Source organism: Myotis davidii, unplaced genomic scaffold (assembly GCF_000327345.1).
Source record: "Myotis davidii unplaced genomic scaffold, ASM32734v1 scaffold456, whole genome shotgun sequence".
In the NCBI taxonomy this organism is placed as follows: domain Eukaryota; kingdom Metazoa; phylum Chordata; class Mammalia; order Chiroptera; family Vespertilionidae; genus Myotis; species Myotis davidii.
In genome coordinates, this window is record NW_006287375.1 from 1,430,305 (window position 1) to 1,443,954 (window position 13,650).

Genomic DNA, 13,650 nt, shown 5'->3' on the forward strand with positions numbered 1-13,650 from the left:
GTGCACAAAATTTGTGCACCCAGGGAGGGGTCGTCCCTCAGCCCAGCCTGTGCCCTTTCACAGTCCAGGAGCCCTGTGATCAATTGCCCCCAAAAGGTAGGCCCCTCCCATCTGGCCGGGGCTCAGCAATGGATCACCCCCACAGAGGGGCCCCGCCTACCCACCCCAGTGTCGCCGTCCGTTAGCCTAGGCCTCCCTCTTTGGGGTGATTGATTGTGAGGCTCTGCCATCAATTGCCCCAAAGAGGTAGGTCCTGCCCACCTGGCCAGGGCTCTGTGATGGATCGCCCACCCACTGCAGTGCCACCACTGGGTAGCCTGGGCCTCCCTCTTTGGGACAGTTGATCGCCCCAAAGAGGTAGGCCCTGCCCACCTGGCCGGGGGTCTGTGATAGATCGCCCCTGCAGCGGGGGGCCCCGTCCACCCACCACAGTCCACCTGTCGGTGGTCTGGGCCTCCCTCTTTGGGGCGATTGTGGAGCCCCCCTGCGCCCCCCCCCAGATTGATCGATCACCCTGCCGGCTAGTGGCCTGGGCCTCCCTCTGCAGGGCGATCATGGGTTGATGATGGCCCAGCCCCCAACCAATCTCATTGCACCTGCCTTAGCTGGCTTGGCATGAGTGGGTGTCAGCGTGGTTGCCAGGACGGTTGCTCTGCTGTTCGGTCGTTTGGTCAATTTGCATATTACACTTTTATTCTAGATACTAGAGGCCCGGTGCACAAAAATTTGTTCCTCGGGGGCCGGGAGAGTTCCTCAGCCTGGCCTGTGCCCTCTCACAGTCTGGGACCCCTTGGGAGATAACGACCTGCTGGCTTAGGTGGCAGAGGGCAGGCCCAATCCCTAGGTACAGCCCCTGGGCAGGCTCAGAGCAGGGCGGATCAGGAGGTTGCGATGCCCCCCTCAGTCACACTCAGGGTAGGGCCGATTGGGGGGTTGGGGCACCGCCCCCTGTCACACTCAAGGCAGGGTCGATGGGGAGGTTGCGGCACCACCCCCTGTTACGCACAGAGCAGGGCCCATCAGGGGGTTGGGGAGCCCCCCCTGTCACTCACAGTGCAGGGCCCATCAAGGGGTTGAGGAGCTCCCCCCTGTCACTCACAGAGTAGGGCCGATAGGGGAGTTGGGGCACCGCCCCCGTCACACACAGAGCAGGGCTGATCAGGGGGTTGGGGCGCCTTCCCCTGTCAGGAACAGAGCAGGGCCGATAGGGAGGTTGTGGCCCTGCCCCCTGTCACACACAGAGCCGCAGGGCCATCAGGGGGTTTGGGCGCTGCCCCGTCACGCTGATCCCGGTGCCTGGAGGCCTCACAGCTCCACTGGTCCCGGTGCTGGGAGGCATATTACCCTTTTACTATATAGAATAGAGGCCTGGTGCATGGGTGGGGGCTGGCTGGTTTTCCCTGAAGGGTGTCCTGGATCAGGGTGGGGGTCCCCACTGGGGTGCCTGGCCAGCCTGGATGAGGGGATGATGGCTGTTTTCAGGCTGGGACTGAAGCTCCCAACTACTCCTTTTTTTCTTTTTTTTTATTCTGGGGCAGCTTTAGCTCTGGCTCCAGCTCTGAGGCCTCTGCTACTGAAATAAGGTATCTGGTTTCTTTAGGTTCTATAATCGAAACTCTCTATCAACTCCAGCTCTGAGATCCCAGCTCGCTGAAAGCAGGTTTCTGGGGTTTTGTTTAGCTTCTATATTTGTTACAATGTTTCTTAAACTGCAGGCTCAGAGGCCAGCACGGCAGGCGGGGAACGTTGCAGTCCTCCGTCACTGAAGCAAGCAAGCCTCATGTTAGTTTCAAGGTGCCTGGCTGCAGGCCACCATCTTGGCTGTCGGTTAATTTGCATATCTCGCTCATTAGCCAATGGGAAGGGTAGTGGTCGTACGCCAATTACCATGTTTCTCTTTTATTAGATAGGATATTTTTTTAAATTGCTTTCAGAGAGTGGGTACAGGAGAGGGAAGGAGAGAAAGAAACATCAATGATGAAAATCATCCATTGGCTGCCTCTTGCACGCCCTCTACAGGGGATCAAGCCTGCCACCTGGGCAGGTGTCCTGACCAGGATTCAAACTCTGACCTCCTGGTTCATAGATCAGTGCTCAACCACTGAGAACACTGGCTGAGCTGCTGTCCATTTTCTATTATTTTTCATCATGTCTTGTTTGTTCACATGTTTGAGTTTTATTATAGTTAGGGATTTTGTTTTTTGGTTGTGTTTTTGTGTGTGTTTTTACCTGTGTTTATATGTCTTGAACTGTAGGTGTAGGAATTTTTTGAGGTTTGGATTACAGTTGCATTCTTGCAAAGAGGTTTTAGATTTGTTGTCAGTTGCTTATGTACCTTGTTAATTTTGAACTTCTTTAAATTTACTTATGTGCTTAAGGTGTTGTGAATTTGAACAACAGAACTGCATGAAGAATGGCTTATGTTCTGAATTCTCAGAGGAAATGTTTTTGTTTGGTTACTTTTCCTCCCTCTTATCTCAGTAACAAGCAAGTTTTCTCCTTTACCCTGCAGAAGGGACTTATACTGTGCTTAACCTTTACAGGAAGGTTGTTGCTGTTTGGGATAAGTTTTCTAAGTAAGTCTCCTATTGGATTCCCCATCTTTAGTGGATTTTCTATTTTATTTCCTGCCTCTCTTGTTCTCTACAACTCTCAAAGTGGAAAGTGTAGTCTCTAGAGTTGAGAAATCATCTGGTAGATCAGAGGCTTTGTTGGTAGTCTACCTCATGGTGTTCTTGGTTTCACTTTATTCTTGGTCTTTGTTGTTGTTGTTTTACTTTATACCACTTGAGTATGCATTTGCAAAGTTTTATTTTTTTAGAGTTTCACATTTGCTTGCATGTTAATTAATTAATTAACTTTTTAAAAACATATATTTTATTTATGACCCCCTTCTAGCCACAGTGCCGCCCACCCCAGGTGCGGGTTGCCAGGGAGGAGCCACGGGAGGTTGGCTCCAGGGCGTGCCTGGCCCGTCTTGCCCAGTCCCAGTCTTGTTGCTCTCTCGATGAGAGAGAAACATCCATCAGCTGCCTCCTGCACACCTCCTACTGGGGATGTGCCTGCAACCAAGGTACATGCCCTTGGCCGGAATTGAACCTGGGACCTTTCAGTCCACAGGCCAACTCTCTATCCACTGAGCCAAACCGTTTGGTCAGGACTAATTAATTAACTTTTAACTTATTTTTTGTTAATCCTCACCTGAAGATATTTTTTCCATTGATTTTGAGAGAGGGATTGGGGTGGAGGAGAGAGAGAAGCATCGATGTGAGAGAGACACATTGATTGGATGCCTCTCACACCCTTCCTGATAAGGGAGGGGATCCAACCTGCAACCCAGGTAAGTGCCCTTCATTGGGAATTGAACCTGACTTGTGGTGTGGATGCCAACACCCTAACTATGGAGCAATACTGGCCAGGGCACATTTTGCATGTATTTAAAAGGAGCTTTGTTAAAGGCACTTAAACCTTTATACATTATTCAAATTTTCCTTTCATTTGATACTTCCTCCATAATTTAAGCTTAGAAACTTTTTTCCTAAATTCAATTTATTACTATATTTAAAGATCTAAGAATCATATGCTATTAGAATTTCACCTAAGATAGATAAGCTAGTTCATCCTTTGGAATAAAGCAATATGAAGGAGATGAACTTTTTTGTCATACTTGGATTTTGAGACCTTACTCACCCACTTGTGTGAGTTACTTGTTTTGCGAGACACTGTAATATCTTGTTAAAACTAGCTTGTCCTAGAATCATTGTGAGCCTTAAATGAAACAACGTAAAGTTTCTGGTACATGGCCTAGTGTAGTGGTTCAGGAAATACTGTGGTTGTCCCATCAGTTTTTAGAAGAGGAAATTGAATTATAAGAAGCATATATTTGCTAACTACACACAATTTTGTACTTGAGCTGGAAATCAGTTCCATCTATCTCTTCTGGATTTTACCTTTCAGAAGAGTAATGTTTGGTAACTAATTCTGCCTGCCTGTATATTTCTTGAATAACTTATACATATTCTAAGGACTGGCATATTTGGGAAGAGATAATTTAATAGAATTTAATGTAATATTCATTATGGCACACCTTTTGAATGTTAAGTGAACAAACATCTATATCTATATATATAAAAGGCTAAGCTACCGTCCAACTGTACAACCGGCCGGTAGGTATGATTTGCACTGACCACCAGGGGGCAGACACTCAACGCAGGAGCTGCCGAGCTGCGGTGACTTGGCAGAGGGGGTTCTTAGGGAACACACCCCGGAACCAGAGAAGAGGGAATTTGATTCCAGGGTGCATCACCTGAGATCCACCCTCAGGGGAGGTCAGAGAGCCAGCTTTGGCCCCATCCCTGCAGGCCAGGCCGAAGGACCACACCTGTTAGAAGGACCCTGCTTATTCCACAGACCCCCTTCTAGCCACAGTGCCGCCCACCCCAGGTGCGGGTTGCCAGGGAGGAGCCACGGGAGGTTGGCTCCAGGGCGTGTCTGGCCCGTCTTGCCCAGTCCCACCCCACAGGCCACCTTCTAATTAATTTCCTTTCAATGTGCATGGATCTGTGCACCTGGGCACTAGTATTAGTATATACTATAATGCAGTTCTTATCTTAGGGAGCTTGTTAGCCTTTGAGGAGCCTTTAATAATTATGGTCAATATTCTTAGTGCTGTAGAAGTAGCACTGTCCTGGGACAGAAGAGGAGTTGTTTGAACTGGGTCATGAAGTTTGTGTAGGATGCCAAGATACTGGCAAAGGAGGAATGGGTTTTTAAGCAGAAGTAACAGCAGCATATGCAAAGGTCTGAAGGCTGTTGGGGAGCATGTTCTGTTTATGAGAAGTGTAGGTTGTGTGCACTTAATAAACCAGTCATAGTCTGAGGAAAGGAATGTCTCTGGTAGTATTGATGATGTGTCTTAAATGATTGCTAGTGTTCAGCATGTGAAGATAGAATGGGTAGGATAATACAAATTGATGAAATAAGTTATTTAGCAGAATATAAGTTACTAATCTATGAGGACCATGGATAGTCACATTGACTTGGCCACTTACTTTTGAACTCTCACACCTAAAACAGGGCAGCTTAGACATCAGTTCTTTCTGAGAAATCATCAGGAAATTTTAGGGGTTTTGTTTCTTGGTTTTTTTTGGTGGGGAGGAGCTAAGAGAGCGTTTTTTTCCAGGCTTACACATATAAGATAAAGTGATAAAAAACATTTTGGGGATGGAGTGTATGTAACTTTGACTAACCAATATAATAGTTTAAATTTTGTTTGGTAACTTTAGGGAGGTCCATTGTAGCATTTTGAACAGGAGACTTGACATGATGATTTATCTAGGTGATTTATCTGACTGTGCCAGATGGAATGAGAGAGGAACATGTCTGAAGCAGCAGGATCACCTATTACTATATATCAAGACTCAAGTGATTAAGACTTGAGTAAGTAGTAGTAATAATGTTGGCAGTGAGAATAGCACCAGGTATTAGTCCAGTAGAGTCAGGCTGGACCTTGCTTTAGCAATCTCAATACTTGAGTTTTGGCTAAAAAAGAATTCAGAGCCAAGACTCAAACTATGAGAGAAAGTTTATTTACAAAGTTACAGAGGTAGAATAAGTGAGCTGTAGAAGGAATGGGCTCAGGAAACAAGTTACAAAAGCAAAAGAAAGGGCCCTTGGAGTTTAGGAGACGGGACCTGGGGGGAAGTGGAGAGGACTGGAAAGGTGAAGGTGTATCTCTGAGAGGGAAAGCATGCTGGGTCCTCAGTCCTAAGGGCTTTTAAGGATGGAAATTTTAGAGTAGGTCCCAAGGGATGATCTTAATAGAATATTCATCAGCTTTCCAGGTGTATCCTTTCAGGGTTGTTGTATCTACTGATTGGTTGGTGACAGAGCAAGGGGTCATTAGTCAGTGCAATTGGTCCTGACTCAGCCATGGCCTGGCTCCTCTGGTTTTGCTGCTTTTCTGAGCCTGGAGCTGAAACACAACTGAAGCCTAGAAGTTATGCCTACGGGTCAGTGTTTTAAGGGAGTGGTCATGCAAGGGGCCACCTGGGAGTTCCAGGAGGCTACTCCTCAGCCCCTTGTTCCTTCTCTAGCAAGGAGGTTACCACATTACTAGCAACATGCTAGGGGATAGAAGGTCAGGTGTTTAAACTGCATGACCAGCAATGTGCTAGGGGAGGAAAAGTTATCCTGGGGGCAAGATCCTTGTTTTCTTAATTTTGTCCCTTGCTAGGCACCCGGGGCTTTTCAACCTGGTGACCTTTTATATCTGGCCCATCGTCCTTGCTTTGCTCATGTCTGTCTAACTGCCTAGCATAGTAACTGTCCTTCTTCCTTAAAAGAAAGGATATTGTGAGAGTGATTTATAAAAAGAATTGACAAGTTCTAAAAAAACAATTGAAGATAAGAGTTGGAAATGTTGATGAAATTTCATACTTGGGTGACCAGGATATTTTTTATATTAGCAAAAGATACAACATTGTAGAAAAAGTAGTTGAGGGGAGAGACTGAAATTGTTACTTATTGGATGCAAAGCTAATAATAAAGTATGCTTTAGGACATATCATTTGTAAAAGTAATTTTTAATAAGTATGGTTTAGTCTGTGATTAGGCAGTGTGGTCTTGTGTCCGTAGGGGTAAGTTATAGAGATAGGCCTGTATTCCAACTCACTTTTAGTAAGTATCATTGTTTTGAGACTGGAAAGTCACTAATCTCTTTGGGTTTTACTTTGTTCATCTATAAATTAGAGATAGCAATACTTGTTACAGGGCTGTTGTGTAAACTAAATAGTATAATGTATTGGCACACCAGTCCATTTTATGCCTTCAATACATATTAATTTTTCCTTCTTCCTTAAAAGATGCCAGCCTCACTCTTAGCTATTGTCATACATTAAGATGTCATACATTAAGATGGACACCAAATACTAATAAGTTCGCTGGAATAAAATCCTTGATTGTTCACTAAATAAAATATGTATATGATCAGGCAGCTTGTAATTAGACTAGCAAAGAAGTTATAATTATTGAATGTGTAGGTGTAGTTAACAGTCTTCATTTCTGGTAAATGACTTAGAGTATGTTTGTGTGAGCAAGAGAGACTGTTTCCTGGAAGGAAACTGTGGTCTCCAGATGTTTATAATGATGTCACCTTTAATCTTTTTTGAACTCATGAGCATTAGACCATTTTCTTGAGGCAGTTTCTTGCAAGAAGTGAATGAAGCCTCATGAGCTTGTTAAGACTCCATAGACTGTCAGTGATATGGAAAAATTGGATATTTAATCAAGAATGTGAACATGTGTTTCAGGTAGAGAATTCCAAAGATAATGAAGATAATATTCTCCAAAGAGAAATTCCCGCCAGGCAGTCTCGACGAAGGTTTCGGAAAGTTAACTATAAAGGAGAGCGCCAAACCATTACTGATGATGTGGACATCAACAGTTACCTTTCTGTGAGTGTATTTAAGAACGTTTTGTGGATCTTCCTTATTTTCATTACAGTATCTTTACATATATTTTGGTAATATCAACACTTTGGGCTCTACATTTAGAAGTTTGGGCTGGTAAATATATCTATAATTTTTAAAAATACTTCTGTTGAGTTGAGTAGAAATACTCTACCAGTGAGAATTTTATTTTTGCTTTAGTTTTTATTTCCCATTTAAATAATGTAAAAAATAATCTTACTGTATTTTTTTAGACATATTTGTGGATTTTCTTGTCTTTTTATTGGCTGAATGGAGTATAGAGTAGAGTCCTGGAAACTCAGGTAATAGACTCATTGATAATGCTATAAGGCATTCAAAAGAAAAAAAAAGTCAATTCTGCCCTGAGGTGTGGGACAAATATACTTAATGTGTGTTATTGCAGAAACATATGCAAGTGTTAAAGGTATATTTCACATGCAAATATTGAAAAAGTAGATGAAATATTAATTTGTGTAACACCAGAAGGAACATAAGCTGTTTCTTCAGAAATCTTTAGTTTTTGTAACTGTAGATAACTTCATTTTAGATGGAAAAGTAGTTGAATTGAGAAGTAAGGATAATTTAAAGAGTAAATCCAGGTGTACTTTATCAGTTTTCAAAGGAGTCATGATCCCCCAAAATATAAAAGCAGTCTAGAGATTGATCACAGCAAAATTCCTGAGGGTATGTTTAGTTCTTTTGGATGTCAGAAACAGAAATTTACTTATTTAATGTTAGGAACAAAAGATTATTTATAGAGGAAGTTATTTGTACTGGAATAAGTGTTAAATTTAAGGCAGCTCTAAGGATTTAGTCGCATTTGCCTAATTTTACTGACCGAGTACATTCTACTTCTGACAACAAACAATAACATGATATAGTACCAAAATTTTTTTACTGCGTTCAGACCATACAAAGTTCATTTTTATTTTTCTTATTTAATAATTTATTTTTTATAATAAATTTCCCCATCACTAATTAATTTAAGCTAACACTTTTGCCTTACTGCACAAGTAATATGTGTCAATTTTAAATGTACCTAAATTAAAACTTGGTTAGTCTCACAACCCATTTATGTAATCATTTTCTTAATGTCCTGGTACTCCATTATAATAATTGCCATAATTTATTTATTGAATTCCAATATTAGGTCATTTAAATTTCTCTAGTTTTTTTTATAATTTTAGAAAAATAAGGTGCTAAATGTATATGGTTATATTTGCCCATATCTTGGTTTCTTTAGAAAAAATTTCAAGGACTAGAATTGCTAAATTGAAGTATCTTTAATTTGTGCCATTTTGTTCTCCTTGTATGAGTTAGAGTATATAATGGTGTTTTTTAATTGAATTTATTGGGGTGGCATTGGTTAATAAAATTATACAGGTTTCAGGTATATAGTTCCATAATACATCATTTGTATATTGTATTATTTATCAAGTCTACTTCATCACCATTTTTTCCTCCTTTACCTTCTACCTCCCCCAACACCTCCTTCCCTCTGGCAGTCATCATACTATTGTCTGTGTCCACTAATCTTTTTTATTGTTGTTGTTTAATCCCTTTACCCTTCTCACCTAGCCCCCAACCCCTTCCTCTCTAACCATTATCAGTCTGTTCTCTGTATCCAAGAGTCTGTCTCTACTTTGTTTGTTAGTTTGTTTTTATTATATGAGTTGGACTGTATAGCTTTTGTGTGTTTTTAATTGCTTGCTTATTCTAGTCTCAACTTTAGTGTGTTCTCTTCCCAAGTTTTTTGGTATCTGAAAGTTGTCCTCTTGGATATGCTGGTTTCCTGAGTAGACCAGAAAGACCAATAGCACACTGCTTGGAATTCTGTCCACTGATTACTTTGAACAAGGAGTGGCATTTTTGCATGTGAAGGCTTATATAGCAAATTTTAGGTACTCATCCTACTAAGTACCATCAGGACTTTGGCCTTTCATGGAAGTTGGGGAGAGAAATAAGTTGATTCAAATTTAGAGAAAACATTTATTAACTGGGTTAGAGACTGGGTTAGAGAAGTATTTTTGGTCATATTACTTGCATGTGGTATTTCTTGAAGTAATAGGTTTGTGTGTTTTTTCTAAATGATATATTTCAGGTAATGTAGCTATTAAGAGATCTTCATTTTTTTATAATTAATTTAACCAATTATGTAAAACCTATGTACCTGGCCAATTCCTACATATTGGTAGTTGCTCTGAATAAATAAAATCTTATTTAATATTAATTAAACATTTGATAATTAACCATCTAGTAGGGAATTGATTTTATGGCTACTTACGGACTTCTTTATTTCTTTTATTCTGTTAGCAGTTCAGAGAGAAAGATCAGGAATCGCCATTTCTTCTCTTAGACAGCAGTGGAAATTTGACAGTTTCTTTTCTCATTTGCAAACCATCATCAACTTTTTCTTGCTAGAGTATTGCAGGTCAAAATTCTTAAAGAGCTTTTGTTACTGTTGTGTTCTTTATCATAATTATTAGTATATAAACTGTACATCAAAGGTTTTGTAAATATTAAGGATTTTGCATGTATTTTCTAACAATGCTTAGAATTATTGAAAAAGATGATTTCTTTTATTCTTATAAAATATTTTCATAGTTTTGTCATACATGGCTTTGCATGAAGATGAGAACCATAATTTTATTTTTTAAAATATATTTTTATTGATTTCAGAAAGGAAGGGAGAGGGAGAAAGAAACATAAATGATGTGAGAGAATCATTGATTGGCTGCCTGCTGCATGCCCCAGCAATCATTGATTGGCTGCCTGCTGCATGCCCCCAGCTGGGGGTCGAGCCCACAACCCGGGCATGTGCCCTTGACGGGAATTGAACCTGGGACTTTTTTAGTCCACAGGCCAACGCTCTATCCACTGAGCAAAACCAGCTAGGGCAGAACCATAATTTTAATGTAAATTTTTTTTTAATGTTAAAAAGAGCACTTCTATTACAGTAATAACATTTTTAAAACTCCTTTGGGTATTGCTATCTGAGCTTCCAACAGATTTAAATGTCTCCAAATTTCTCAGTGATTTCAGAGCTATGATCTTTGAGGAGAGTGTATTTGATATTTAGAAATAGCAAAAAGGATATTGGAAGCGATACTCAAAGACTAGCATGGGTAATTAAGGCAAGTGGAAATAGTCTGATACAGTGATTTTCAACCTTTTTCATCTTATGACACATACACACACTAATTACTGAAATTCTGCAGCACACCAAAATATATTTTTAGCCCATCTGATTAAAAAAAGGTATGATTTTGATTGAATTACAAAAAAATAATAGTAATTACCTACCCTTTTTGCTCTATAGTGACTGTTAAAAAGCTAGTGCCTATACTTGTGTATAAGGATTTCTGGTACCAAGAATTAATCAATCAGGTGCAACCTTACTATGAAGTGTGACCAATAAGATGCAACTCTAGCCCTAACCGGTTTGGCTCAGTGGATAGCCTGCGGACTGAAGGTTCCCAGGTTAGATTCCAGTCAAGGGCATGTACCTTGGTTGCAGGCACATCCCCAGTACGGGGTGTGCAGGAGGTAGCTGATCGATGTTTCTCTCTCATTGATGTTTCTAACTCTCTATCCCTCTCCCTTCCTCTCTGTAAAAAATCAATAAAATATATATATTTTTAAAAAGATGCAACTATTATATGACCCATATATTTATGGTTCAAGAGGGCATTCACAGTGGATGGCTGTTGTTGGGCTGTCGTAATGTTTTTATTTTTATTTCTTCTCTATTTTTGAATGGATACTTGATGTTCTTATTATCTTCTCTTAGCTATATTCCAGTTTTTTCAGTAGACTAAATCATACCCTTTTCTTGTTGTTTGTGGTAGTTTCTATATTCTCAGGATTAGGATGAGCTACTGGCCATCTTCCTTTCTTTCTCCATCATAACCCCTGCTAACTCTTCCCAAAGGGACACCTAGAAAGAGGGATTTCCATGGCAGCATCATGAGTCATGGTTTTAAATTTGGAGGGCCTCCTTTTGCTCACCCTTTTTTACATCTTTTCTTTCCCTTGAATTCAGAGTTCTTTTTTTAAAAAAATATACTTCAGAGAGAAAGGGGGGGGGCGGGGAGAGAAAGAGTGAGAGAGAGAGAGAAACGTCAATGATGAGAGAGAATCATTGATTGGCTGCCTTCTGCATGCACCCTACTGGGAATCAAACCTGGACCCTTCAGTCCTCAGGCCAACATTCCATCTACTGAGCCAAACCAGCTAGGGCTAATTCAATGTTCTTAAGCAGGTGTGCTGCAAGAATTTTTAAAACATGCAATACCTGATCATTTATTTAGGGACACTGACTTCTTTTCCTTCAGATTGTCATTTTAAAAAAATGACAACAGCTAACACAATAGTCTTTCAGTCTGAATGAATCAAAATTATATCCTTTTTTTGTCAGATTGAAAAAAATATATTTTTTTGGTGTGCTGCAGAATTTTAGTAATTAGTTTATGTGTGCCATGAGATGAGAAGGTTGAAAATCACTGCTCTAGTTTATTGTTCTGGGATAGTGTGGCAGGTAGTAGGCATGGTATGACACTCTAGAACAGTGATGGCGAACCTATGACACGCGTGTCAGAGGTGACACGCGAACTCATTTTTTGGGTTGATTTTTCTTTGTTAAATGGCACTTAAATATATAAAATAAGTATCAAAAATATACATCTTTGTTTTACTATGGTTACAAATATCAAAAAATTTCTATATGTGACACGGCACCAGAGTTAAGGTTTTTCAAAATGCTGACACGCTGAGCTCAAAAGGTTTGCCATCACTGCTCTAGAATCTACTGTTTCATGTTAGGCTCACAAATTACTAATGCAGCAAGGAGCTCTTTCTCATTTTCTACTTCTGCAATTACACCTTATGTTCCCTGCTCTCCTGCAGTGCTCCATGTTTTGTTTGGATTCAGAGCATATTTAGAGAGATTAAGACACATTTTTCAGTATAGCTGAAGTAAGAGTTGATTACTAGGACCAGATCATTTAACCACCATCATTTATGTTAGTACTCTGAATAATGGCTATATATTTCACTTAACCATGGATGTGACATCTTAAAAGTTTTTAGCAAAATGTGTTTGCTTTCATGGATTCTGTGTGTCTTATTAATCAAGCCAATCCTATAATAAGAAATACAATCCTACCCCCCAACCTGCTCATAAGAAAATAGAGGACTTTGCTTCAAACATGTGATTGCTGAAATCTCCTCCTAAAGAACGACTCACTTAGTCTGTTCAGACTGCTATAACAAAATACCGCAGATTCAAGAACTTGTAAACAACAGAAATTAATTTCTCACAAGTCTGGAGGCTGGAAATCAAATATCAGGATGCCAGCATGGCCGAGTTCTAATAAAGGCCCTCTTTTGGGTTGTAGACCGCTGACCTCTTGCTGTTTCCTCACATGGTGAAAAGGGCTAGGGACACTATGGGTCTTCTTTTATAAGGGCACTAATCCCAATCATGAAGGCTTCTTCCTAGTGACTTGATCACCTTCCAAAAGACCCCACCTCCTAATACCATCAACCTTGGGAATTAGTTTTTCCACATAGGACTTTTGGTGGAATATAAACCTTCAGACCAAAGCAGTGTCCCAACATTTGTCTTAGAACAACCCATTTGGACTTCAAAGAAATCAGTTGCAGATAAGTAAAATCCTTGATATGGGTAGGTTAATAAGAGCCAGAGCCTCAGTTGATGTGATAGAATAGACATTAAGCTAGAAATCAGATGATACAGGTTCATTCTCAAGCACTAACTTGTTATTTTAAGGAATATGTAAGACCCTTAGTCCCTGCATCATGTGTGGGAATTAAACTAGATAATAGGTTGGGTTTTTGTTTTTGTTTCTTATATATAGGCTGACAACTTCTTGTTGTCTGCATGGCAAAAGAGGGCTAGGGAGCTCTCTGGAGTCTCTTTTATAAAGTCACTAATCCCAATTCCAGGGCCCTAATGACCTAATCACCTTCCAAAGGCTCACCATCACTTTGGAGATTAGGATTTCATACAAATTTTGAATTCAGACCATAGCAGAACACCGGTGAACAAATAATTTAAACAGTTACTCAAGTCAGAATGAAGGAGATACAAACACTCCTGTTGTATCTATTATCAGAATTTCCAGATGGACTGTGTAAGTTATAGTCACTGATTGATGAA

General features: G+C 40.5%; 1 protein-coding gene across 7 annotated transcripts in view; it reads left to right on the plus strand.

Annotated features, from left to right (window-relative positions):
• RAPGEF6 (Rap guanine nucleotide exchange factor 6) overlaps positions 1-13,650 on the plus strand; it is a 184,576-nt gene that overhangs the window by 61,791 nt on the left and 109,135 nt on the right. For all 7 annotated transcript variants that reach the window (XM_015560937.1, XM_006759164.2, XM_006759163.2 and 4 more), the window contains one exon: positions 7,311-7,454. In XM_015560937.1, the coding sequence (XP_015416423.1) occupies positions 7,311-7,454 (144 nt within the window). The remainder of the gene's footprint in view (positions 1-7,310; positions 7,455-13,650) is intronic.